At 37.0% G+C, this 25,678-nt stretch overlaps 1 protein-coding gene across 1 annotated transcript in view; it reads right to left on the minus strand.

The window, feature by feature from the left end:
- Nucleotides 1–13,365: 13,365 nt before the first annotated feature.
- Nucleotides 13,366–25,678, minus strand: part of LOC135205576 (patatin-like phospholipase domain-containing protein 4) — a 147,315-nt gene continuing 135,002 nt past the window's right edge. The window contains exon 4 of the mRNA XM_064236343.1: nt 13,366–24,282. Coding sequence (XP_064092413.1) covers nt 23,517–24,282 — 766 coding nt within the window. The 3' untranslated portion in view covers nt 13,366–23,516. The remainder of the gene's footprint in view (nt 24,283–25,678) is intronic.

The following is a 25,678-nucleotide window of genomic DNA, read 5'->3' on the forward strand; positions in this document are numbered from 1 at the left end:
TCAAGGTCACAGGAGTTACATTTACAGGTAGGTCCTTTTCACTGGTCACCCTCAGTGAATGTAGGATCACTTTCTTGAATAGTACAGAGAACAAATACGTACCAGGTGTTAACATACAATCTTTCTCTCTAATTCTGGGGCTAGAGAGCTTTCTGCTCTGGTCACTTTACTCACAACCCTGCATACCTGACATGGAGAAAGAGGAGGTACTATAATACAGGCCTGAATGTACTTAGTATAGGTCTTCCCTTAGAGCCCAAGGCAAAAACACTACATAAATAACGGACAATAAAATGACAATATTATTAATAAGCTGACTAAAATGCGTTGAAGTATGGATAGCCAGCCAGTATAAAGTTTACCACAAAAAAGATAAATATATACTGCTTATCAGTAAGTAAGGTTTAAGGCAGTCCCCAGTTATCAGCAGGGGCTCCGTTCCCGACGGTGTGACGATAACCGAAAATTGCTGATAACTGAAATCAGCTACAATGGCTTTTGGCGCTGATAACCGGGGATGGGTGCCACTTTTAAGTGAGGATTGGCGGTTATTAATGTGGAAAATCCAGTTATCGTTGTCGCTACATAAGCTCCATAAAACTGGATTGCCGGTAACCAAGGGCACCAATAACCGGGGACGGCCTACTATACATGACATAAATGGAATGGTACATTCTTAACATACCAAGAGATATCCATGACTGCTCAAATGCATTACACTAAAATACCTGCCTGAAGGGCACTACATAATCCAAGCCACTTGAAAATTACACCATATTACTGACCAAAAGACTGTGCCAATACCAATTCCATGCTAACAGGTATGAAGACAGGTAGGAAGACTCAATGATTGGAGGGAGGAACCTAATAGTCTTGTGAACAAACTGATGTTTGCCCAACCAAGGGTCTCCCTCCTGGTCATAAGAGCAAGGAAGGGAACCTGGCCTCTGTCCAGTTGGTCAGAGTATGGGAACTGCATGACCAATGGCCAGACCTCTGGACCAATTTATAAGAGGGAGGCAAGTGTAGCCACTTATGAATAGCAAACAAGAACCTCTATAGTCAAGTCACAAAAAGACAACTATACAAGTATTGGGTTTGTCTCATGCCAAGGTTCCTTTCCCCCTTGTTAGGGAAGGGAAGGATACATGCTTCTATCTCCTAATGAAAGGGTATAGAATAGAGCTCTGTAATATAGCTTACAGCATCAGCCACCCATTCCAGCGTGTGACAGCCGCGACTCTCTGCTTGCAGGAAGAGAGAAGAACGAAAAAGAAAGAAAGAGAAGCAAGTCACTCATTCGCATTGTTTCACAAAGGCGAGATGCAACCTTGTCCTATTACAGGAGCTGGGCAAGCTACACAACTTGTTGAGCAGCCGCCATGGGTCCCAAGGAAAAGTGTCCAAGGACCCTATGGGCTATATCCCGAAGATATTACAAAGTGAAGGTGGTCTGGTTGGGCCAAACCCTTACCTTCAGTACCTGTGGAACCGAAAGGTTCTTGCGGAACACAAGGGTAGGATCAATACCTCTGACTTCGTGGGCTCTCGGGCAAAGAGGAGTATGCTTTCTTGATCACCTCATGAAGCCAAAAGGAGATAGTGTTCTTGGACACTTCTTTCTTGGTGCTAACAAAGAGGCACCGACACTCAAGCCAGAGATGATGAGTTCTCTTCAGATAGTGCTGGATCATTACCACTGAAGTCCTCTAGGGAGGGGATCGTAAAGGACTCGAATCTAGCATCAGGAACTGATGGATTCTGAGTCTTTGCTATGAAATGCAGGACGAAATCTAGCATAACTGATCCCCATCTCCTCAAGTGTTTACCATTATAAGAGAGACCATGAAGCTCACCTACTGTCTTTGTTGATGCCAGGGCCAGCAAAAAGACAGTCTTGAGGGTCAGAGCCCTGTCTGATGACTCTTGCAGAGGCTTGTATGGTTCATGAGTAAGACTCCTTAAGATGAGAGTCATGTCCCATTCAGGAGGCTTGAGTTCCCTGGGTGGGCAAGACCTCTCGAAGCTTCTCATAAGGTGAGAAATCTCCAAGGAAGTGGATATACCCACTCCTCGCAGTTTCAGGACCAGAGCCAAGGTGGATCTGTAGCTTAAGTGCAGATAAAGAAAGGAGGTTCTCTCCAAGAAGAAAGACTAGGAAATCCACGGTCTGCTGAAGACTGGCTCTGCGACACTAACCACAGAAGACAGCCCACTTTCCCTGGTACACTGCTGCTCAGTGAGAAAAGCCTCTCACTTGCAAGAGATGGCGGATAACCTCCAGCCATGAAGACGGATTGTACTGCCGAGTGGTACCGCTCTAAGTGTGCTGGCATAGAAGGCTGTGCCATGGGGGAGAGAGAGAGAATTATTATTGTTATTTTGTGATATTTAATCTTACTAAACTTACTAATACAGTTTTATCAATATTAATATTTTAAAAGTAGTAAATCATTTTTGTATCATAAAAATGTATTTAGTCAAAAAATAACATCAAAATACACTAATTAGTGATTATTTATTGTTGGAAAAACGCGAACAGGCGAATTTCCCGCAAATAATGGGTAGACATGGTCCAGAGAGAAGTCTGCACATCTGTGAGTCTGTGAATCCGGAAAATGCGAATAAGGGAGGCCCACTGAATATTCATTTCATCGTCATCAGTGTGTACTGCACAGCTCATTCATCGACATCTTCATCATTCAAGTTGTGGTTTACTATTCAGTGGTGAGTACCCATATAGAATTTTATTTGTTAAAATTACGTATGTTTAAGAGTGTAGAAAGTGTCTAAAGTGTGGGAAAGGTTGTATTTAAATGTTTTTTCCTTTACAACATATTGTTTAAAGGTAACCAGTGGCGGGTCGTGGCTATCATTCCGGGGTGCTGTTACTTAATTTCTTTTTTAGATTCCTTCATATTAACTGCATAAACACACACATTATATATATATATATATATATATATATATATATATATAATTATATATATATATATATATATATATATATATATAGATATATATATATATATATATATATATATATATATATATATATATATATATATATATATATATATATATATTATATTATATATATATATATATATATATATATATATATATATATATATACAGTAATACTTTGGGTTACGAACCGATTAGTATACGAATTTTTTAACTTACGAAGTGACGACCTCATTCTGGAATACGAATTTCACTTGGAATACGAATGCGCGAATTTCCATCATGGGAGGCCGCCTGATTTGTTTACATCGGATGAGCGTTTGGGGATCTGCGAACGCATTTTTTTCGGCCAAAACTTAACGCCTGCTTTGTTTACATCGGATGAGCGTGGGATCTGCGAACGCATTTTTTCGGCCAAAACTTAACGAGGGTCACGTGACTTCCTCCTACGCATCCCTTGACCCTTTTTAAACCATAACTCTTTCAATATCTCGCTGGCGGTAAGATTGAACGCATCTGTCCGTGATACGCTCTCAAATTTGCTTAGTGATTTGCGCACGTGTTGTGTTTCCGTAATAGTGCTTATACATTACTATTACCCAAATACTAAAGACAATGGCTCCCAAGATGACGAAGGCAAGCAGCAAGAAGGAAAGCATAAGAAAGAAGGAGATGATTACAGTCGAAATGGAGAAGGAAATTATCCAAATGCATGATAAAGGCGAGTGCGTGAAAGACATTGCAGCATTCTTCAAGCGGTCGCAATCAACGATCTGCACTATTTTGAAGAAAAAGGAAGAAATTAAAGCCAGTAAAGCATCAAAAGGTGTCACAGTATTGACGAAACAACGGCCTTATATTCTCGACGATGTAGAAAATTTGCTCATAGAAAAATATTTTTTCAAAATTGTGAAAGACAACATAGTGTTGCGTAAGCGTAAAATTAGTGATCGTAGTGAACGGTGCTCTCTAGAGAAAGAACCAGAAAGTCTTCCAGAAGTGTTCACGGAGGGAGATTTCCCCCCCAAGCCCTAACCCTCTCCTCCTCACCCTTCCCCTCCTCCCGTCTCCGTCAAGCCAGCAGCCACACTCGCCAAAGGTAAAGTTCAGGTTTTACTGTGCATGCATATTAAATCTAGTGTTTATATTTAATTTCATTCTTCAATTTTATAATTTTATGTAATTCCTACACGAATTTTCAACCTTAGTGAACAAAAATAAATGGAAAAATATGAATTGAAATGGTTATTCATGGTCGGGTGGAACGCATTATTTGCTTTTTATAACATTCTTATGGGAAAATCCATTTGGGTTACGAATTTTTTAGGTTACGAAGCAGGTTCTGGAACGGATTAAATTCGTAACCCAAGGTATTACTGTATATATAATTTATATATAATGCGTGTGTTTATGGAGTTAATATGAAGGAATCTAAAAAAGAAAATAAGTAACAGCACTCCCGTGAATGATCCACGAGCCACCACTGAAGGTAACCATATTCAACAAAATAAATAAAAGAATAAATATTTCACAATAAAATTTAACATAAAAGATGAACAAAATACATATGTTACCGCAGTGATACGCAGCTGATTTGAGATAGAGAGAGGGAGCATTTAGCATACATATTGTTGATGAGAGAAGTAGAAGAGACAGCAATTACATTACTCCATACAGTGGGGCCCCCCGTATTAGCGTTCTCCGGATTCACGGACTCACACATTTGCGGATTTCCCTCGGGAACATTTCCCTGCATTATTCGCGGAAAATTCGCGCATTCGCAGTATTTTTCGATGAGAAATATCCACAAATTCCTGTTTTTTTTATCAATTTCATCATAAAATGCACTTTTTGTGATAAAACTATTAAAAAAACTAAGTATGAAAATTTTTAGTGGTTTTTCTTGAGTTTTAACTCACAAAATAGGCTGTTTTTAGCATTTTTATAGGGGTTCCAAACATTCGCGGGTTCTAACTATTCAAGGGGGTCCCCGCGAATACGGGGGGACCACTGTATACGTAAAAGCAGTAACAATTCACATAAAGAAAATAAAAGAAGGGCATTTCACAATAAATAAATCATAATGATACAATTTCATAACAATCAAATGCAATACAGTAACAATAAGAAATCAAACAAGTCTTACTTGAGTGAGTGTTGGGGACTGGGCTTGCTGAGAGATGGTGGAGAGGAGAGGGAGGGAATGGTTGTGGGTTATTGGGTAGGGGATGGGGGTTTGCTTCCCACCGACCTCCAGCAGGGCTCGGAATATTTTTCTCCCACTACCTTTCGCCAGTTTCTTTCACTTACACTTTACATATTCACCCAAACCACTGGCTTTTGTTATGGTAAATACCTATCGAATAAGACTTGCTTTTTACGATTTTTTAGCCTGTAAAAGTACTAACTCAGCGCCATAATAAACACATTGGCACCTTGTTCAGCTTCTGCACATCTGGAAATGTTTGTTTAAATGACTTCCTTATGAGAAGTTATTTGATCTCACTTTCCTTTTCTTTTTAATTACATGCATTTAAGAGTATAGTGTTTAAGTGCATAGGAAGTGTTTATAAGAGTGTGGGAAAGGTTAAAAACAGTGTGGAAAAGGTTTATAAGAGTGTGGAGAGGGTTTACAAAGCCTTAAAATATATACATGAGCACTAAATAATAAAATAAATATAAGGTTGCTACTTTGCAGATTTTCACCTACCGTGAGGGGTTCTAGAACCTGACCCTGCGGTAGACGAGGGATGACTGTATAGTGTTACTGGTGTTGGTGTCAGTATTTGCACCAAGAATAATAAATACACATTAGTACATAAACCATAAGGCATTAACAAAACTAAATAATTCACTGAAAACTTAAAATATAAAATGTAAACTATAATGACCTCAGGTTTTTATGTGGAAAATAAAAATAATGTCTAAAAACTCATTGAAAGAGCTGTGGTCACTTGAGCAATGTCTTGAAATACCTAAGTTACGAACGAACCACTGTAGCCAATTGTTCTTAGTAGTTTGAAGTTCCTGTGTTGTCAGAAGTATAATGGCTGTCAAAATGCTACATCAATTTCATGTTCCACTACTCCCAGGCTTTTGCCTGTTTCTTTTACTGACCTGAATGCAGTATAACTTTTTAATGACTTAGATACAATACTGGTCCAAGTATTGATACACAAGCATACACATGTATGTACTATAGTAAATTAGCAATCCCTCTGCAGGGGAACTTTCCCCTGCAGAGATTTTTCATAGCATCTAACTACGTACTACTGCACTTGTTTCTAATTACAAATAAAAATTGTACCTTTTCAAGAAGTAAGTCTGGTCTTTATATGAAATCATGAATTGAGCTATAAGCTCCACATATATTGCAAGGGAGCACTTTTTTAATAAAGTCTACAGCACTTTAAATAATGTATGCTCAGCAACATATTCTTCCAGTTTTGATACTTTTTAAAAACCTGCTTAAAACTAGTATTACAACAGAGCTTTTGGTTATCAAAACACAACAGGTTTTAACTTTAAGTGGAGCGCCGATGCCATAAGTCCCCTTTAGAAAGTAAATGACTATTTCTACCTTATCACTGAAGGGATTTGCTTAGAAGTTTTATCACGTATTCTACAACTAATACTGAAATTTTCATTGTGATGAAATTTAGAAATTCAACCTCTAAGTTCATTTTCTTTGCAGTTGAAAAAACCATGACAGAATTTTTCAAAATGTAAAAAAAAAAAAAAAAAAAAGTTACTCTAAAAAATTATTGGAAATTCTTAACACCAAACTAAAGATATACTAGTTATCCTACACATTGTAAAAGTTTCATTGTACGCATTTTCTTGAGATCTGAACATTTGGTTTTGAAAAAAGTGTTTTCAGAAAACAGCAAAACAAAATAATTTTTGGACCTTCAAGAATCTTGAGACAATCAGGACATCTTGAGCAAGTTATCCCAATATCATTACAACCCATTTTCTCTAATGCTAACACTAGAGAGAATGGGATATTTTAGTGGGTGACAAGTATTTTTTTTTTTTACATAAAAGTCTTTTACGATTTGCTGTTCACTGTGTCATACAAGCGAACAAAATTGTCCACGAACCAATTAAAATTTTTTTTTAGCAATAATGCTTCAATATATGTTTGCTTACACAAATACAGTCCAAAAGAGTATACCTCACTTGCACCGATCCAGAATTAGTCATACAGATGTGTTTTACAAGTTATCTTTACAGTTCATCATTCACAGTGATGAACAAAATTGTTAAAAACCAATCTAAATATTTTATATAAAATTAACACTTCAGGATAAGTTTATTTAGACATAAAAAACTTGAAAACTGGTAATAACTAAAATTCGATAAGTCTTTGAAATTCAGCGGTTGGCGTGCCCCTTTATTAAAAGAAATGAAACTACATTTTTCCTCTCCTGAGGGTCTATTTGTCACAGACTGGTGAATATCCACACACTGCTTTATCAAACAATGGCTCATCTCCCCAGAGCCATCTTCATGAAAGTGGCACGCCCAGGTAAAAGAAATGACAACTATGATGGCAGCAGTTGAAAAAACTTTGTTTTGTTTGTTTGTATGGTGCTTTTACGTTGCATGGAACCAGTGGTTATTCAGCAACGGGACCAACGGCTTTACGTGACTTCCGAACCACGTCGAGAGTGAACTTCTATCACCAGAAATACACATCTCTCACTCCTCAATGGAATGGCAGAGAATCGATCCCGCGACCACTGAGGTGAGACACTAATACCATACCAACCACGCCGCTGAGGCGCTTAAGAAAAGACTGTGATTCCCACTCTAAGTTTTCTACATTTAAGCATAATTGCACCTGTGATAGGGACCACACTTGAAGTTAAGACTGATAGCAATTCATGACCTGGGCAGTGAGTGTAACAGGAGCAGGGACTGTGACTACTCTTCTTTACATAATAATAAAAAAGCAGTAACAGTTTCTTCTATTCACAGGAGTCACGAAGAGTACAGTACCAGCACTAGGCATAAGACTCTGAAAGACATACTTGAGTGTGATGGATGGATGCTGGCCTCAGTAAACAGAAGTATGATACCACCAAATGAGACTCTGAGCCCTTGTCTTGGGGAGGACACTGACTTGGGTAATCAACTACCTTCAGTCTCATAAATGCATTAAAAGAGGTTACACTTGGTAGCAGCTGTGACAGTCTTTTGACCCCACCAAACAACCATTCCATGACATACCAGTAAAGGGGAAGCAGACAGCCAGTTCACTCCTGTAAAGATTATCACAGAGAAGTCCCCTGTATTCATGATGGATGGGTACCATAGCCCCCTGTGAATAGCTAAATCTGCAAATATCTAAAACCCTTCTAAAAATGCTTATATAACTGCCTCTTTTAATACTTCAAACACAAAAAACCCTCTAAAAATACTTACACCTGAGTATTTTAAGTTTTATCACAAAAAGTGCATTTATTCGTGAAAAATACTGTCACTAGGAGAATTTTCCACAAATAATGTGTACTTTATATGTTCCACAGTTTTCTCAGTGAAAAATACCATGAATAGGAGAATTTTCCAAGAATTATGTGTATACATGTTCCATGGAAAAATCAGCAATTAGGCGATTCCATGAATCTAAGTCCATGAACAGTGGGGTCGACTGTACACTCAGTCTTGCCCCCATCCTTGTCCTCCAGGGATGTCTTGACGGGAGATGTGAATATTTTTGGCAGCTATGATCTTGGAGAGGTGGCTAATCTCAGAATACTGACAACATCAGTCACAATTTCGACTTCAATAATGTGGAAGAAGGCCATGATGACAGTGAAGAGAACATACAATACTACCCCACTTTTTTGCGCTTCTCTTTTCCATAGATTTTTATGGAACATATTTTTCATGTTTTTGCATTGAACTTTCATCAATGTGTGAATTTTTCTATGGGCCGTATCTATAAAATTATCACTAATTCACTTTTTTATTGTAGTAAACTAGGCAGTGAACTGTTAAAATAGGCAGTTGAAAGTGTTTTAGTTTAAGGGGTACATGGAACATATTTGGCAGTTATAAGCATTTTTAGAGGGGTTTTGCATTTCCGTGGTTGGTTCTGGAACCTATCCCCGTGAAAAAGCAGGGTAGCACTGTACTTCTACTCAACTGAGGACTATGAAGATGAAATGGAAGCAATAACCTCAGCTTGATAAGGTCTATCCCAGGCCTCAAATCACTGTGTGAAGTCCTCAAGCTTTGGGGACAACAGGAACCCCTCTCTCTCCCTCCTGTAACATGAGAGAACTGCAGAACCCCACAATGACGCCACATGAAATAACCCTGCCAGCTGTGTTTAGGAGCCGCTCCACTGGCCACAAAAACATCAAACATTGTCATTGAGGACAAAGTTGAGTTAGAGGGACAAATAAGATAAAGAGAGACTGATGGCTGCGCATCACCCTTTTTCTATTGCAATCATAGATGGTTGCTACAGGCATGTCTAGCTCTTTTGTGATAATTTAGCAAGAGTTATGAACACACTATCAGTAAATGCCACTACATAATAGCTTTCACTCAATGGCATCAGCATTAGACTGCTCTGAATCAGTTCACTCCACATACAATGCCAAAGTGTCACCCTTTGACCCCTTCGGGACCATGACGTTCCTACGACATCATGGAGGGTGCAGTGACCCTCCATGTGACGTATATATGTCGTCATAACTCCATAGTGCAATAGGAAAGCTCGTAGTGTTGGGTTATGTCTCCTATTGGTTTTTGCAGGCATGGAAGACTGTACCAACACACTGCTGCTCCTACTTTTTTTTCAGCCAATCGTGGACAATCTTGGCTATGATGTCACAGCCTCCTAATCAGTTGAGTTCACGCATATTTTTTCACAATTTTCTTTGTTTTCTCTGATGATTTCCTTAGTTTTATTTGCATTTTAGTGCGAAACCATGAGTGAGAACAGTGATATCTCTCCTGAGGAATATGTTCCTTCTGAGGAAGAGTATGAGTGGTGACAAGCTCTCAAGTGATCAAATAAGTGAAATAAGTGAATGACGTGGAAGAACAAGAGGTGGAAGGTAGGTTTACATATGTCATCAACATATTCGAGGATCATCGTCCAACAATGTTGCCAGACTTTCGTGACATTTTTTTAGGGATAAATCAAGCTCTTTGGGATGCACTTTTCCTTACGCTTGGGGATGCATATAAATTTTTTTATGGTAACGTGATGAAAACTCTTTGTTCATGGGCTAATGAGAGCTGCATCATTTTTTCAAGAAAATCCCCAAAAAAGGGAAAATTCATGGGTTAATTTGGCGAGAAGTACATAAAAGTAAATGTTATATAGTATGTGTGTGTGTGTGTGTGTGTACATATATACGTATACGTATACACGTGTGTATATAAGACTTCACATTCATTTCCATCAATATATAAAGCAGAATAGATGCTAGTAAAACCTTTTCTTTCTGGGTTAAACGGACTCTAGGGTAAGTTGGAAAATGCAGTATGCTGCATCTCGCCGATTATGCGTCATGCGGTACCGAAGGGGTTGGTATAAAGGCAAAAAACTTGCTACATCCAAAATTTTCTGCAGCTTGGCTATCAATTAAACTTTCTTCAGCCATGCTACTACATCTCCCTCACCAATAAATGGTTTCAATATTTCATTTGTTACTTGGATGCCATAATAATGCCGATATGATTTAAATTCTTACCTTATTACGACAGAAGAATGGCCACACAACTAAGTTTACAATTAATTAGAGAACCCAACACAATACCTAACCCCAAGAATCCAAAATTCCAACAAACTCACTCACCTGCTAACCTCCCCATCGAGGGGTGCCACACCACATACCCAGCAGGGTTGCCAGAAAGAAATAGCTGCTAATATTTCTAAAATATTCCTCCAATTTTCTTAAAGATCAAACAAAACTGCTAAAACCATCAATATCTCCTTGAGAAAAAATTGAAATTTACAATATACAAATTCTGGCTATTATTTTTCTCATAAAATTATACTACCTACTCTGAAAAGAAACCTTTCGTATATAATTTCCCCTTATGAGAGTCTTTATACTCTAGCCTGAAGAAAAAATTATTCAAAGCATTACCTAACTTTTCAATGAACTATCAGGCTAAAATGCAACATGCACTTCAACTAAAACTGTATTTACTCTAAAAACTAATAAATTACATGATATTACAACAAAGGTAATGACAGCTGAATTTTATAAAGATGAATTTTATTTTTGTACCAACTGTAATTACAATTCACAGAAGTATCTCTTTTCAATATTTGACTAGTAATCCTCACAGCACTTGAATTAATTGTTACATACATTATATATTATGACAAATTTATAGACAAGAATAGAAATGAAAAACATTTTAAATATAACCATGAATATTTCTTAAATCAATATTATATAGCATGTGACAGCTTTCTAATATTACTGATAACTAAGTATACAAACATTATTTGTAAATATCACCCAAATGAGAATCTAAATATCATTACTGACCTGATCATTCAATTTTTCCTTATATTATAAGAAATATTTTACTTCTCAATTTCTTTTCACAGAACAAAACTAACAGTGGCTATACAATCTCCATAGTTCACCAACACTGTTAACAACTCAAAATAAGAGTATATTTTTGGAGAATCAATGAACATTCTCATGACTACAATATTTTCAGCATAATATTTATTCAATCAAGCCCAAGTTACGGTAATTCTACACTCACTTCACCTTATCAAGGAACTTGATTCAACATAAAGTAACATGTTCAGTGAATGGATATATTATACAGAGTAGTTTACATACATTAATGTAGAACCATTTTCTGATTCATGTTGCATATTATATGGTTTTTAAAACAGGGAATCTGATGCTATTTTCATATACGTACATATACTATTAATCTTCAGTATTTTCATGCACAGACTCAAGTAACCTCCAAATACTGTATATCATACTGGCATTTCACTCTTACAAAGTATTTTTTCAATACAAATTACTTCAACATAGCATACTCATGCACTGTGTGCAAATCCCAAGAATGTTACTTCATTTTATGACTAAAAGCCAAATGTTCAGAGGGCTCCAGTGGGTTGGCACATACTTTAGGTCCTTGTTGGTTAAATGAATTATTGTGTAGTAAAATCCAGCTGTGACAAAGCTGCTGGGTTGCATGAAAGGCATTTAGATTAAAAATTTCGTTTGTTTATGGAAAATTATATTTGTTTCTTCCTTCACTAACACATTATACATTTTAATATTAGTCTGAATAGCAATTAAGCTATCACTCTGACAAGAAGAAAAGGACCTGAACAGATATGGAAGCTTCTGGGTAACAAAAGACAAAAACACAAGACTAAGTGGAACAGGTCAAAGTATGGACTGAAACCATATATTTAAAAATGTAAGTTTAGTTGTGAGAACTTAAATACAGTGTGCACTACTCTGTAAAAAAAAGTAATACTGAGTGAAATAACAGAATTCCAGAATTCCAAGTTGTAACAGCCAAGGAGCTAGGAGGATAATTTTCTTGCAAGCTCATCATCACATAATGATGATAAAATGGAGCTGAGAAAAAAATTACCTTTGCACATCTTACAAAATAAAAGTTGTTTTAACTTGAATAGCTGGCCAAAACTTAACCTTGAGACTCCTATAGCACCAAAGAACAAATCAAGCTTCAAGACCTGAAGAAAATAATGATGGATGGCCTGAGCCAAGAAGGAGGAACCAATTCCATAAAGTATTTATTGTCGAAAACAGATGTAACATACACACATCTTGGTGAGGCAAAATGTTTACAGAGGAGACCGAGATGACCATCAAAACTAAAAAATCCACAATAAAACTCATACTGAGCTATACACTAAAATGTTTGGAGGAAGCCTAAACTTGTCTTAGCAGCAAAGCCATTTCCTTGTTGAGAATGCATATTTGAAGAGTTCAAGATGTAGAAGCTATGCACTTCTTGATCTACACCCTTGGAGAAAGGTTAAAGATAAGGTTCTCCAGGAAAAGAATGGTTAGCTCATGAAAGTTTTGTAAAAGCTGGCCAAAATTGTGCACTACTAGTAATTCAGTTTATCTGAGAAAAGGTGAAAAATGAGCAAAGCCCTAATCACAGCAACTTAGCACTTCCATATGAGAACCAATCAAACTGCAAGGCATATCTGTGTTCTCTGCAGAGGAAGCTGGGAATCACTGCTTCATGTCAGAGGATGAATATTAAGAGCTGCAGGGTTAACTAAATATCAATAAGCTATCTATCTTAAATGATTTGCAAAAATCTTTTGCCATGCAAGCAGCCTTGCAAGTGTCTCAATTCCAGAGGGTAAATATATTTACCCTACCTGGATTTCAGCATCTGAAAGCAGAAGAATGTTTGAGAAGGAAAGTTGACGACAGAAATTAAAGGAAAAAATACTATTTGGAAGTAACATGGTAATCCTGAATGACCTTAGAAGTCTAGAAATGACCGGAGATAAACTGTTGAAAGACAGAATGATTCAGTTAACTAGCAAAGATTTAAAGGAATGTATGCTCATGCCCAAACCTCCCTGAGCTACCGTATCACCTTTTTCTTTGTATGGATTGTAAAAAGATTACCATTTTCTTTGCATGGATTGTAAAAAGATAAAGTAATGTAATGAGCTTGTCATGAAACAAACTTACACCAAATTATACATAATGATAAAGCCTATGAGATTGCTACAATAGCCCTTTAATATTCTAAAGCGATTTCCACACAAAAAAATTTTTTGATGCCTACAACACAACTAAATACAGTAGTAACTTGTTATTACACATTCTTTGGAATCTTAGGGTAAAAATTCCCTGTAAGGGGCACTATAAACTGTGCCTTGCTTGGCACAGAGTAGATGATCCTAAAGGCTGCTTGTAGCATGCTTACAGCTCACCAAAACTGCTTTCTTATTTTAAATTTCAATGCCCCTTTGGTCTTTTTTTTTATTTGGTGGTTCATGTTCTTCAGCTTCACTTTACTGCAATGCTCAAAAGAACAAATCCTTCAATTAAACTCTATAAGGGTCTAGAAGTGAGACCACTCCTTCAGATAAGCCCAGAAGGGAGCTAGAAATGGGGCTCAGTGGTCTTATTTAACTCATTTCTAATAATGAAAAGGAAAATGTCCACTAAGCCTTGAGAAGGTTTTTAAAAACAATTGATTCTACTAGATTATAGACACACACCAACAACACAATTAGGGATACTGTGCAATACTAGACTGTCTTTACATTACCTATATAAATTACATAATTTGTACGGATTTGTAAGGACACTGGGCACAGAACTATAGATTTGTGATACAGTGAATGGATAATGAAGGATTTATCAGCAACCTCCTATCCAACTGGTGACTGTGCTCAGAGTAGTCACTGTAGATGCACAGGTAAAAGTTTCTCTGCAGTATGCAGACAATCAGTGAAAAGGGAATGCTGAGCACAAAGATATTGCAAAGAATGCAGTAAAGGAATATCCAGAATGAAAGACCTTTTCATTTTGCTTACCCATACATGCAGCTAGGCAAAATCTATTTCCACTTGCCTTATTCATGCAAAATGAACAGGTTCTCTATGCTAACTCCTCCATAAGAATTTAGGAAAGTAACTACCATAAAATATTAATTTCCATGATAGCACACACTTTTAGGTTTTGTGTATCATACTAAACTCCTAGGCCATCTTCAAGACCTCTTGGCAAAATTAAAATTGTATCCCTCATCAAACTTCTCTACAAGGTACTCCAGTTGAAACAGACTCAAGGAAACAAACTTACTTGTCCAGAGGTTTGAAAAATGAAAATGCCAAAACAGGTGACCTCTTTGGGCTTTCCGTTATGTATGTAACCAGAACCTCAAGAAGACATAAGGCACTTACTCCTTCTACATTAGAACCTGGATTTTTGCAGAAATAAAAATAAAGTATGGTATGCATTAATTTTAAGTCTCTTTTTGAGTATCAGTATAAGATATAACATGGCTGACACTCATTAACCTAGAGGAATGGTAAAGACATCAAAAAGTCTTGCAGAGGATTACACAGATATTTACAGTCAGTCACCGGTTAATGATAGAGGTTCCATTCCTGGCTGAGCGCCGATAATCAAAAATCATTGTTAACCAGAACACCACAACAATTACGATAATAAATGGCGTTTATGATGCTGTAGGCACCAATGGGTACCAACAAACCACTTGCAGACACCAACAAACCGCCTACTGACGCCGATAAACCACCAACCAACGTTGATAATCCACCAACCAACACCGATAAGCCAATTACCAGTGCCGAAAATCTACTATGTAATGGTGTCGAAAATCTGGTTAACAACGCCATTAGCTAAGCATCGCAAAACTGAAATACTGTGAAACTGCTTTCTGGCGCCGAAAATCTGGTTAACAATGTTGTCACCTACGGGTTGTAAAACTAAAACACCATTAATCAATGCCACTGATAAGTGGGGACTGCCTTACTTGTTACAGCTAGAGTTTACCCAGCTGAGGAGGAACAGCCCTACTTTGTAAAAGTTATTGGCAAGATCTCTGAAACAAGATCAGAATGGGAGACAAGGAACTGAAGGACTCAACAAAAAAGAATTTGTAGGAGTGTAGACCTGTAACACTTGAGACCAGAAACAATTTTATTCTTCCGATAAAAAAGAAAAACCAAGAGTTTTCTTCATAACAGAAAAAAGGCAACTAACACGATAACATTAGTACAACACTACTTGATTATTCTTCCACAACACCAACTGCAATACAGTCCAATTTCAAGGGTATTGATCAGTAGTGCAACAAAGCCCTTTCTCGAAGGAAAGTTGAGTAGCCGTCATGTACTGTCATACCTTGATGCGTGTAGCTCCTAAGGTTGTAATTCTGTATCTACATGAAAAAACAACTGACATGCTAAAATAATTCAATATGCTATGACACAATGTGAAAATAAGGAATAACAAAAATTTGTGCAATTGCAATCTGCAACTAATCAAGTCAGCTCACACCTCTGATTCTTCCTTTGGTCTAATATCTTCATCTGAAAAAGTAAGTATATCTTACCTTACTTAAGTGTCTGTCTTCAACAGCCATGTTACAAAAATTATCAATGGCTGGTGGAAAACTACCATATAATGGAGAAGGAAAGCAAGTCATAAATGTACAATAATTGATTTACGAGCCAAGAAGAAAATAACACAAAAGTACAAAGGAGCTAAAGCTTATGTTCTATAGTATGTGACCTTGACTTCACAATGTCAATTGTGAGCATGGTGATGAAGGATCCTACCCCATATCAGCATAAAGAAAGTGAATGTCCCAAATAAAATTCACAATAACAACAATGAAATGCACAAAAGATAATAATTGAGATGTAGAATTTGTTAACCATTTTAAGGGCAAAACAAAAACAAAAGCAAGTTAAACTAAGCATGATAAAACCAGGTAAAGATGAAAAGCATTTCCAATGACATTACAAAGAAACTTCCGGCCCCACACATCCTTAATAGGCTGTAACACACATCCTTAATAGGCCTTAAGGCCTAAACCTCATAATCAATCAATCAGTCAATAACAAATTTCCAGGTAACATACAAACCTAAGACAAGCACGTTTGTTTTAACACTTGGAAGTAACAGTAAGTCTGGCTCCGTGCAATATTATTATTATTAAAAGGTGACAGAAAGTTTGTTATTGTAAGCAAATTAACTCTGACTCATCTTAACCTGTGCAAAACACACCAATTTCAAATAGAAAGAAAGATCCTCAATGTACATAAGCCAGTTAACAACATCAGGCCATGTGATGGACACTTCTCATTCTGTGCATCTTTCTTCTGTGCAGATGTGCTGCCATTCTTCCAAAGCCACCAAGAGTCTGTTTTTGTGCTGAGCCACTCCAGGATTGCCATGATTACTTTGCATGAAGCTGGCACTTAAGCTATATATTTATTATCAATGGTTACTGTGAGTAGCCAACTTTTTTTCCAGTGCCTTTGCAATAATATTCTGCTTTTCCTGTTCTTCCCAGTGATTTTCAATCAATTTTAATTTCTCAAATTTTAGAACTATTTCAGTAATTTTCAAGTTCCTGTATTTCTAGTTTGTGGTTTTTCCCTTTGCCAAGCTGTTTTAAACCTTGCATTTCTCTTAGGGCCGGGTATTCACGAACAGGTTTACTTGTCAGTTCTTCTGTCAGTTCATCGAATCTGGCATTAAAACTTACATATAGACGATAGTTTATGGGCAGAGTTGGTTCACTCACCAAAACATGAAATGATGGAATTAACTGCAGTTCTCCCGACTGACTGACAAGTGATTGCATGTGTGGATGGCTAAGCAATAGTTTTGACAGTTCGCAATTGGATTTTGCCTGGGAAGGACCTCAGCTGCTCGGACCAGATATGGATAAACTATGTACTATAGGCCTAATTCATCATTGTTAGACCCTGCAGCGCTAATTGTAGACCATTGTGAGTCCAAATTATACGATAAAAAAATGTAAAAATGTTGCATTAAGTTACAGCGCCGTAAGCACTGTTAAGTTGATGCCTACTATTCTTACCATTAGTATTGTCAATGGCCCTTATGGCACCATAACTTGATGCAACATCAAGTTACAGCACCGAAAAAGCACTGTAAGATAGAATCCATTGCAAGTTGGTGATGCACTGCATATTCCCATGTGATACAGACAATTTGGTATAGACCTAGGCCAGTTTCATGTCTTTTTATGAAAGGTGTTACTAAAGAAAGTAGCCTTCACGGTTCATTTCATTAATAACTGAACCAACCCCCAGTTCTAATTTAAACTTATTCAATAATATTGCATGAGAATAGACTTCTCTCTTTAATAGGCAATATTTAGACCATGCTTTGTTTCACCTTTTTGCTTTTTTCCTTTTTTCAAGTGAGTTATGACTTATTGCTCCACCTCATCAGCCAGCAGTGTCCCCATTGGTGGTTGTAGCGTTGCCACGACAAAGGCAAGACGAGAACTGAAGACAATGACCTCAAGTTGACAGTCTGACTGACAGTTATACTCTATTCATGTGAATGCTCATCCGTTGAACTGTCCCAGGTGAACTGGCAGATCAACCAAATTGTGAATACCCTGCCTTAGTGGGATTTTTGTTTGTAGCAAGTCCTGTGTTATGTTTCTGTCACCCTTCAATAAAGATCTTCTTTTCTACTGCTCATCATGCAGGTAACTTGGTGCTCCAGTGCTCTCCTGACTGACCTGATATAGTCAGAACTGCTGGAATCCAAATCAGCGCTATAGCTACAAGCCTGCAAGTGATGATCTACTTCAGCTGTTCTTGATTTGTAGGCCTCAACTTTGTTTTACAGCTCTGTGACCATGACTGTAAATCTCACGTCTTCTGTCAAAGCTTCCATCTCATTCATGTCCCCTAGTGTTGTAATGGGCTATACCTTCAAACTTCCTGCTTGACTTCCTCCTATTTCTGCTCAGGCTGAGTCTTCCACTTTGAAATCCTTCCTTTCCTATACATACGGGTGTTGATAAGACTTAGTGAAGGTTTTGTCCATGCTGCAAATCAACCCCTAGCCACTGTTGATTCCTCCATACAGGAACAGATTAAGGCTTCAGGTGCTGTCACCCCTGTCACCCTTACTGCCATGGTGGCTCTGAACTTGCTGCTGCTCCGGTTTGCTTTGACTTCTGTACACATGGATCAATTCCAATTTTTTTTTTACTTCTTGCATGTTTCTATGCTCCAATGTACTCTAGTATTCACAAAACCTAATGGCTTCTACATTTTCAGCTGTTCCTTATTTTTTAACTCCCCATGTTTGTTTGACCATTTCTGCTATTGTCTGAGCCTGCACCCTTGCCAGCTTTACTCTTCCAAGTCTCAGTTTGACTCTCCTTCCCCTGTATATTTGGCTCTGAGTGTCCAACTGCCATGAATTTTGCCCCAACAAAAGGAGCCTTGTGCTACTCAGAATGTTCTTATATCTCAGCAACCTTGACTATTCCCACTTTAACATTTGTACTCTAATTTGCCTCCTTGCTAACTTTGCCCAGTGCATTCTTGCCAGCTTGGGTTTCCTCACATGCTTCTGTGGTAGCTCCTTTGTCTCTACAACTTGAGGTTTCATCACTTTGTCTTTACAGATTACTTTCATCCTGAAAGAGTGTCTTCTACCAATTGGGCCTCCTCCTGTAGCTTCCATGAGACTCTTTTACCAAAAAAGATCTTAAAAAAAAAAGTTTTGAGGATTCTTTACCTCCCAAGCTTGCAATCACTGCCATTTGACTTCATCAGTACTCTAGACAGCTTTCTGCTCACCACCATGACTGTGGTTCACATCCTTGGTCCCTGTCAAAGGAACGAATTCAAAGTCCAGATGCCCCTATACTTCTGGTCATCCACTGTCTTGCCTTTCCACTAGTTTTTTTGTCGCCCAAAGTACACTACTATTGTCTCTTCTTTGGCTGCTTCTTTGAATACTTCATCTCCCTGTTATTCAAGTCTTTAGCTCAACCTTCTACAGCTGGATCTTCTTGGGGAGTGATGAACCCATGAGTTCTGGGAAGGAGGGGGTAAATCTCTCTCAAGAGCCTTGATCTTGAAAATAAGATCTAAAGACACACCAACAAAATCCTATGAAATAACTTGGTGCAGCCACGAGACAGTCTTCTTAGAAATAGGATTATTCTGACAACTTGTGTACCAGAACAAACAGTAAAGGGAAGGCAAAACAACTCTGATGTAGATATTAACTTCATTTACATACCCTCACTATTGAACTTTCATACATTTTTCATTATTTTTTAGTTCTCCTAGATTCTCATCAGATTATTATTATTATCATTATTATTATTATTATTATTATTATTATCATAAAGGATTAGTTTATCAGATGATACTAATTATGACCATATCTAGTCATCAGTGAAAATTACAAACGGCAAACATATTACCTTATGTTTAACCATGGTACAGCATATGATTTTACAAAGGCTTATTGAAGGCTCTTTTAGCAATTAACTTTATATTACATACATATCTTATTACCAGGATTTCTGTATTAAGATTTTGTTAACAGAGTCATGTGCTATGAGTAACAGTAAATGGAACTGCCTAGCCTACATCTCATTTTTTGTTCCCTATGAATAATACCTATAGATGAAGAGCATCAATTAGCTAGTAATAACTCAGACAGATGGACATCCTACTCCCTTGTTTTGGAGGCCGACTCATCTGGTGAATATACTCCTAAACCTGAATTAATGTAAAACTTTTAGGGATCGACTTTACACAGAGTTGATTACATGCTGTTATATACAGTACATATTCTATGGTAATGTACTGTACACTTACATATAAAAGTATAGTTTGTTCATTATTACCTGCCTTGTTACTGTGTGACCTGTTCAAACATGGAATAAATTTTAACATGAGCAGATATAAATGAAATTACTTGGTGAAAACTATCCATCTGCACAATTCTACATAACATTTCTTCTGCTTAATTCCAAAAGCTATCAGAGTTATTCTTATCCCTTATGCTTCATAAAATTTCAATTGCCCCAATTCTTTCACCTTCTGGGCATTTGATAAGCAGATGACTGCAAATTCAGAAGAAAATAATACTGGCCAAATACATTGGAACCTAGACATACGAAAGTCCCTACTTACGAAAAATCCAAGTTACGAAAGCAAAGACGAAGATTTTTTGCTTCTGTATACGAAAATGATTCAAGTTGCACAAGGGTAAAGTCCGAGATTTGCCCGGACCACCGAGAACAATTTTAAAACTCGTGAGCCACCAACTGAGTAGACTCGCCACCATCCTCCCACTCTCCCATTGGTTCCTGATGCTAGTCACCACCGTAAGATCCTGCTCTCCTATTGGTCAGCATCATGCCTCTATGTAAAGGCGTTCCTTGACCATTTTTTGCGGCAGCGTTATCGTAAACACTGGAATTCGTTCGTTCACATATATTTCGTTTGTTAACGTAAATTCGTGTTAGTGATTTTGCTTTCGTTGTACTGTAAGTTACTTTATCGTGTTGTGTGTGAACTTAATTACTTACGATATTAGCCATGGATCCCAAGAATGTTGCTGAAGTTCACGGAAAGAAGAGGATGCTTTTTATGGAGAATGAAGATGGAGATAATCAAGAAGTGTTAATGTTTTCTACCATTTGTTAATGTGTTTCGTAAAGTTTAGTGTTAATGTTTTCTGCCATTTTTTGATGTGTTATATAAAGTTAGGTGTTCATGTTTTCTGCCATTTGTCCTCCTCCTCTGATGCCACTTTCGGAGATCGCCTCACTCAAAAGGTAAGGTTCCACATTTTACTACATACTATGTACGTACATGTGCATAAAGTATTTCTTGTAACATGTACACTAATGCACTTTATTTACAGGTATGTACTACAATATAGGTTATGTTAGGTATTGAATGGTCCACATTGTTGTATTTCATTGTTTATTGGTCAATTTAGCTTTATTATAAAATTTACTGTGGTGTTTTTGTAGGGCTTGGAATGAATTAGGCAATTTACAAGTAAAACGTAGTTCAAGATACGAAAAAATCACGTTACGAAGGCCGCTTCGGAACGGATTAATTTTGTATCCTGAGGCACTACTGTATGTATGTACTAAATACATCCAGTTCTCATTGTTCTATACCTGTCCTGCTTGAGGGAAAAGACAAATGATTCAGTGTCTTTGCATGCCAGTTAGGTTCAACTACTCCAAGGGGATTTGTTTTGTCCCTTTTATCTTTCTCTAACCATAAGACACACATGGTGTCATCTACAAAAGCATCATTTGTCATCACCCACATCACAATATGAAGAAGACCTTCCTTTCTCCATATTCCCTCTAAATTCCTTTGCATTATCTTCCAGGTAGCTTGTATCAAGAGTAAGCCCTTCTCCACTATTTTTTATTAATATCACATTATGGCCTCTGGTTCTTAACTTGTACTAGGTCACACCTTAGGTATCTGGTTATATAGAAAAGGCTCCCTTTAATCAGGATTATGTACATCTAAATCTCCCTACACAGGTTTGTGACTGGTATAAATGCCCACTTCATTATTAACAAGGACCCTAACTGATTCTGTTTTGCAGTTTCCATGACTGCATAGAAGCATTCTCCTGACTGAGTCTATTCTGACCCTATTCTGACCAGCTTCCCAGTGACTGGCTTACTAGAAGCTGACCGTTTGTTTGCCATTAAGTCTGATATACAGGCAGTCCCCGGGTTACGACGGGGGTTCTGTTCTTGAGACGCGTCGTAAGCTGAAAATCGTCGTAAGTCGGAACATCATCAAAAATACTAAGAAAACCTTACTTTTAATGCATTGAAAACTATGCAAACTTCTTATTGCATTTTTCATGAAAAAAACTTCAAATATTGATTATTTTGCATTTTTGGTGTCATATTTCATCTGCCAGATCAGTGTTGCAAGCATTGTAACCCTGGAAATAATTTCTGATGAATATAATTGAAAAGCGCCTTAACCTCGGAACGTCGTAAGCCGAACCCGTCGTAACCCGGGGACTGCCTGTACTACAGATAACCATAATTATCACTTGGTTTTTTCCTGACTGGTACCTGAGATGCTTGCTGCATCATAGCTGAAACTTGTAGTGGTTCCTCAGTATTTTGGAAGATGCAATTTTCTTAACAACAAAATGAGGATGGATAAGTTGACTAGAGAGGGTGGCATGACTTATTTCTCTGACTCTGAGGATGATGATGAAAATGATGATAGTGATTATTATTATTATTATTATTTAGTTTAACTTGAACAGAGTTGCATTGTTAGACTAGCACAAGGCTTACCCAAAAGCTCTGTCATTACCTAGAGATAACATTTGGAAGAAAGCATAAAGTTAAGGAAGTTGTATATGTAATTACAACGAAGACTGGAGGTTGCTGGAGGCTGCTGATGAAAAGTAAAAGGAAAAAAACCAGTGCAGCTGGGGCCAAAGGAATAGCAAAGAACTATTATACAACCTAATAAAGAAGTGATAAAAGATGAAAAGAATGATGATATGGCTAGATAACCGTGAGGCAATGCTTGAAAACAACTACAGGCAAAAGACCTGGAAAATTCTGAACAGAGCTGTAACAGCAATGCACTCACAAAATGAGGCAAATGAGTGACATCTGTTGTTCCAGGTGGTACATGCATTGTTGGACTACCACACCAGTACATACTGACTTTATATTCATTTTCCATTTTTTAACAAACCAACAAATTGATTGAAAATTTGTCATATTTCAAACTGGCAATGTATCTGCCATTATACTGAAAAAAATGTACTGCAAGTGACAGAATAGAGAAACACTGATTTGCCCATAGGTAGTTTGAGTATGATTTGCCGAAGGACCCTCCTCTGAATCCCAAAGGGTTAAACTAACAACTAATGTATTTATAACTATAATCATTGTAAGTTTCAATACACTTAGTGACTTGTACCAAAAATTTGTTTGGTCTGCTTACTCATTTTTGACAAGCTCTAATCTTTTAATAATCTCTTTTCTTGTGAACTTCTCCTTTTGAGAAATTCATAAGCATCCCAATACCCCATATTATATAAGCTTTCCAAGTCCTCAACCGGTGGTGGTAACAAAGCACGTACAAATCGCATTAAATTTCTTGGCGTTACAGATATACACTCATTTGCTAGTGTTACATAAAATGGATACCTGATATTATCAACAGGACAAATGTCTACCACTCCATTAAATGGACTTATTGTAATTGTAGGCTGATTTGTAGTTGGTAAATTATTTGTAAAGCCTCCATCCATTACCTTTTCTCCACGAAATGTGGGAAGTGTAATACCTGAGAAAACTGGGATAAAACAAGAGCACAAGAGGCATGAAATTAAATCTTCTCTTGATTCCCAATTAGATATCAAAACATTGTGAGCTGAGTTTTCTAACTTGCTAAGTGAAACAAATAAATGATCATTGGCCCTAACATGAGCATCTGGAGGCAGGACTTCAAGAGCTGTTCGAAGATAATCTTCAATTTTGAAATTTGGGTTGAAAGGACCGATTGCCCATTTATGAGCTTCTACAGCTGTTAACATGAAACTTTGTCTAATTTTTTCTGTAGGAACACTGCAGGCTATACATGCTGCCAAAACAGCTCCAGCTGATGCACCTGCTAGATTTGCCTTTTCTAAGAGCTGTGGCCAAAACCGCTGCAAACATTCAACTGCACCAAGTTGGTATATACCCAAGAAGCCTGAACCTGACAGCGACACACAAGCTCCCCTAAAATATACCAAATTCTGTCACAATCATATACTTGAAAAGTAAGAATCATTCTACCATACTTGTCTCCTCTAAAGTTGCATTTTACATGGCACCAAAGAAATTTTATGAAATTCAAACTGTAATAACTCTGTAAACCTAAATAACAGAGAGGTTCACAAAGTTAATAGTAAACCAAGGACTAAACATTACTTATTTGAAAGCTAACATAGCCTTATTTACCTAAGTACACTATGTTAACAGTTACAAGCATTAAGAAATAAGTAAGGTGTTGAACTTAATAAAACCTTTTTAACCCTTAAACGCCGAAGGGGTATAATAAAAATCGTCTCCCGTATGCCGAGGGGGTCTTGGAGTGAGCGCCGAAGCGGAAAAAATATTTTTTTCAAAAAATCACAGCGCTCTTAGTTTTCAAGATTAAGAGTTCATTTTTGGCTCCTTTTTTTGTCATTACCTGAAGTTTAGTATGCAACCATCAGAAATAAAAAAAAAAATATCATTATCATATATAAATAATGTGATATATGATAGCGCGAAAACAAAATTTCATATATAATTGTATTCAAATCGCACTGTGAGCAAAACAGTTAAATCTAACGAGTTAATTTTTTTCCGTTGTATTGTACACTAAATTGCGATCATTTTGGTATATAACACATTGTAAAACGATCAAAGCAACACAGAGAAAATATTATCACAAAATGATGCATGAATTCGTAACGAGTGGATGTAAAAAAAATGTTTTTTTCAAAAATTCACCGTAAATCTAAATATTGTTCTAGAGACTTCCAATTTGTTTCAAAATGAAGATAAATGATTGAATATTACTATACTGTAAGAGTTTTAGCTTACAATTGCAGTTTTTTACCATTTCGGACGAGTTAAAATTGACTGAATGTCGAATTTTTTTATATTTTTTTTATATGCAAATATTTTGAAAATGAGAAAAGCTACAACCTTCGATTATTTTTTGTTGTATTCTAAATGAAATTGCACACATTTTCATATATAAAACTCTATGAAACACCTAATATGAAATGGAGCAAATATTACGAGAATGCGATGTACGCATTTCAGAGATTTGAGGCGGAGAATCCGCACGCGGAGGGAAGGAGTTTTTTTCAAAAATTCACCATAAATCTACATACTATTGTGCTAGAGACTTCAAATTTGTTTCAAAATGAAGATAAATGACTGAATATTACTAGACTGTAAGAGCTTTAGCTTACAATTGCGTTTTTCGACCATTTCAGTAGTCAAATTTGACCAAACGTGGTTTTTTTCTATTTATCGTGATTTATATGCAAATATTTCGAAAATGAGAAAAGCTACAACCTTCAATTATTTTTTGTTGTATTCTACACTAAATTGCGCACATTTTCATATATAAAACTTT

The sequence above is a fragment of the Macrobrachium nipponense genome, chromosome 24 (assembly GCF_015104395.2).
Source record: "Macrobrachium nipponense isolate FS-2020 chromosome 24, ASM1510439v2, whole genome shotgun sequence".
NCBI classification, from domain to species: Eukaryota; Metazoa; Arthropoda; class Malacostraca; order Decapoda; family Palaemonidae; genus Macrobrachium; species Macrobrachium nipponense.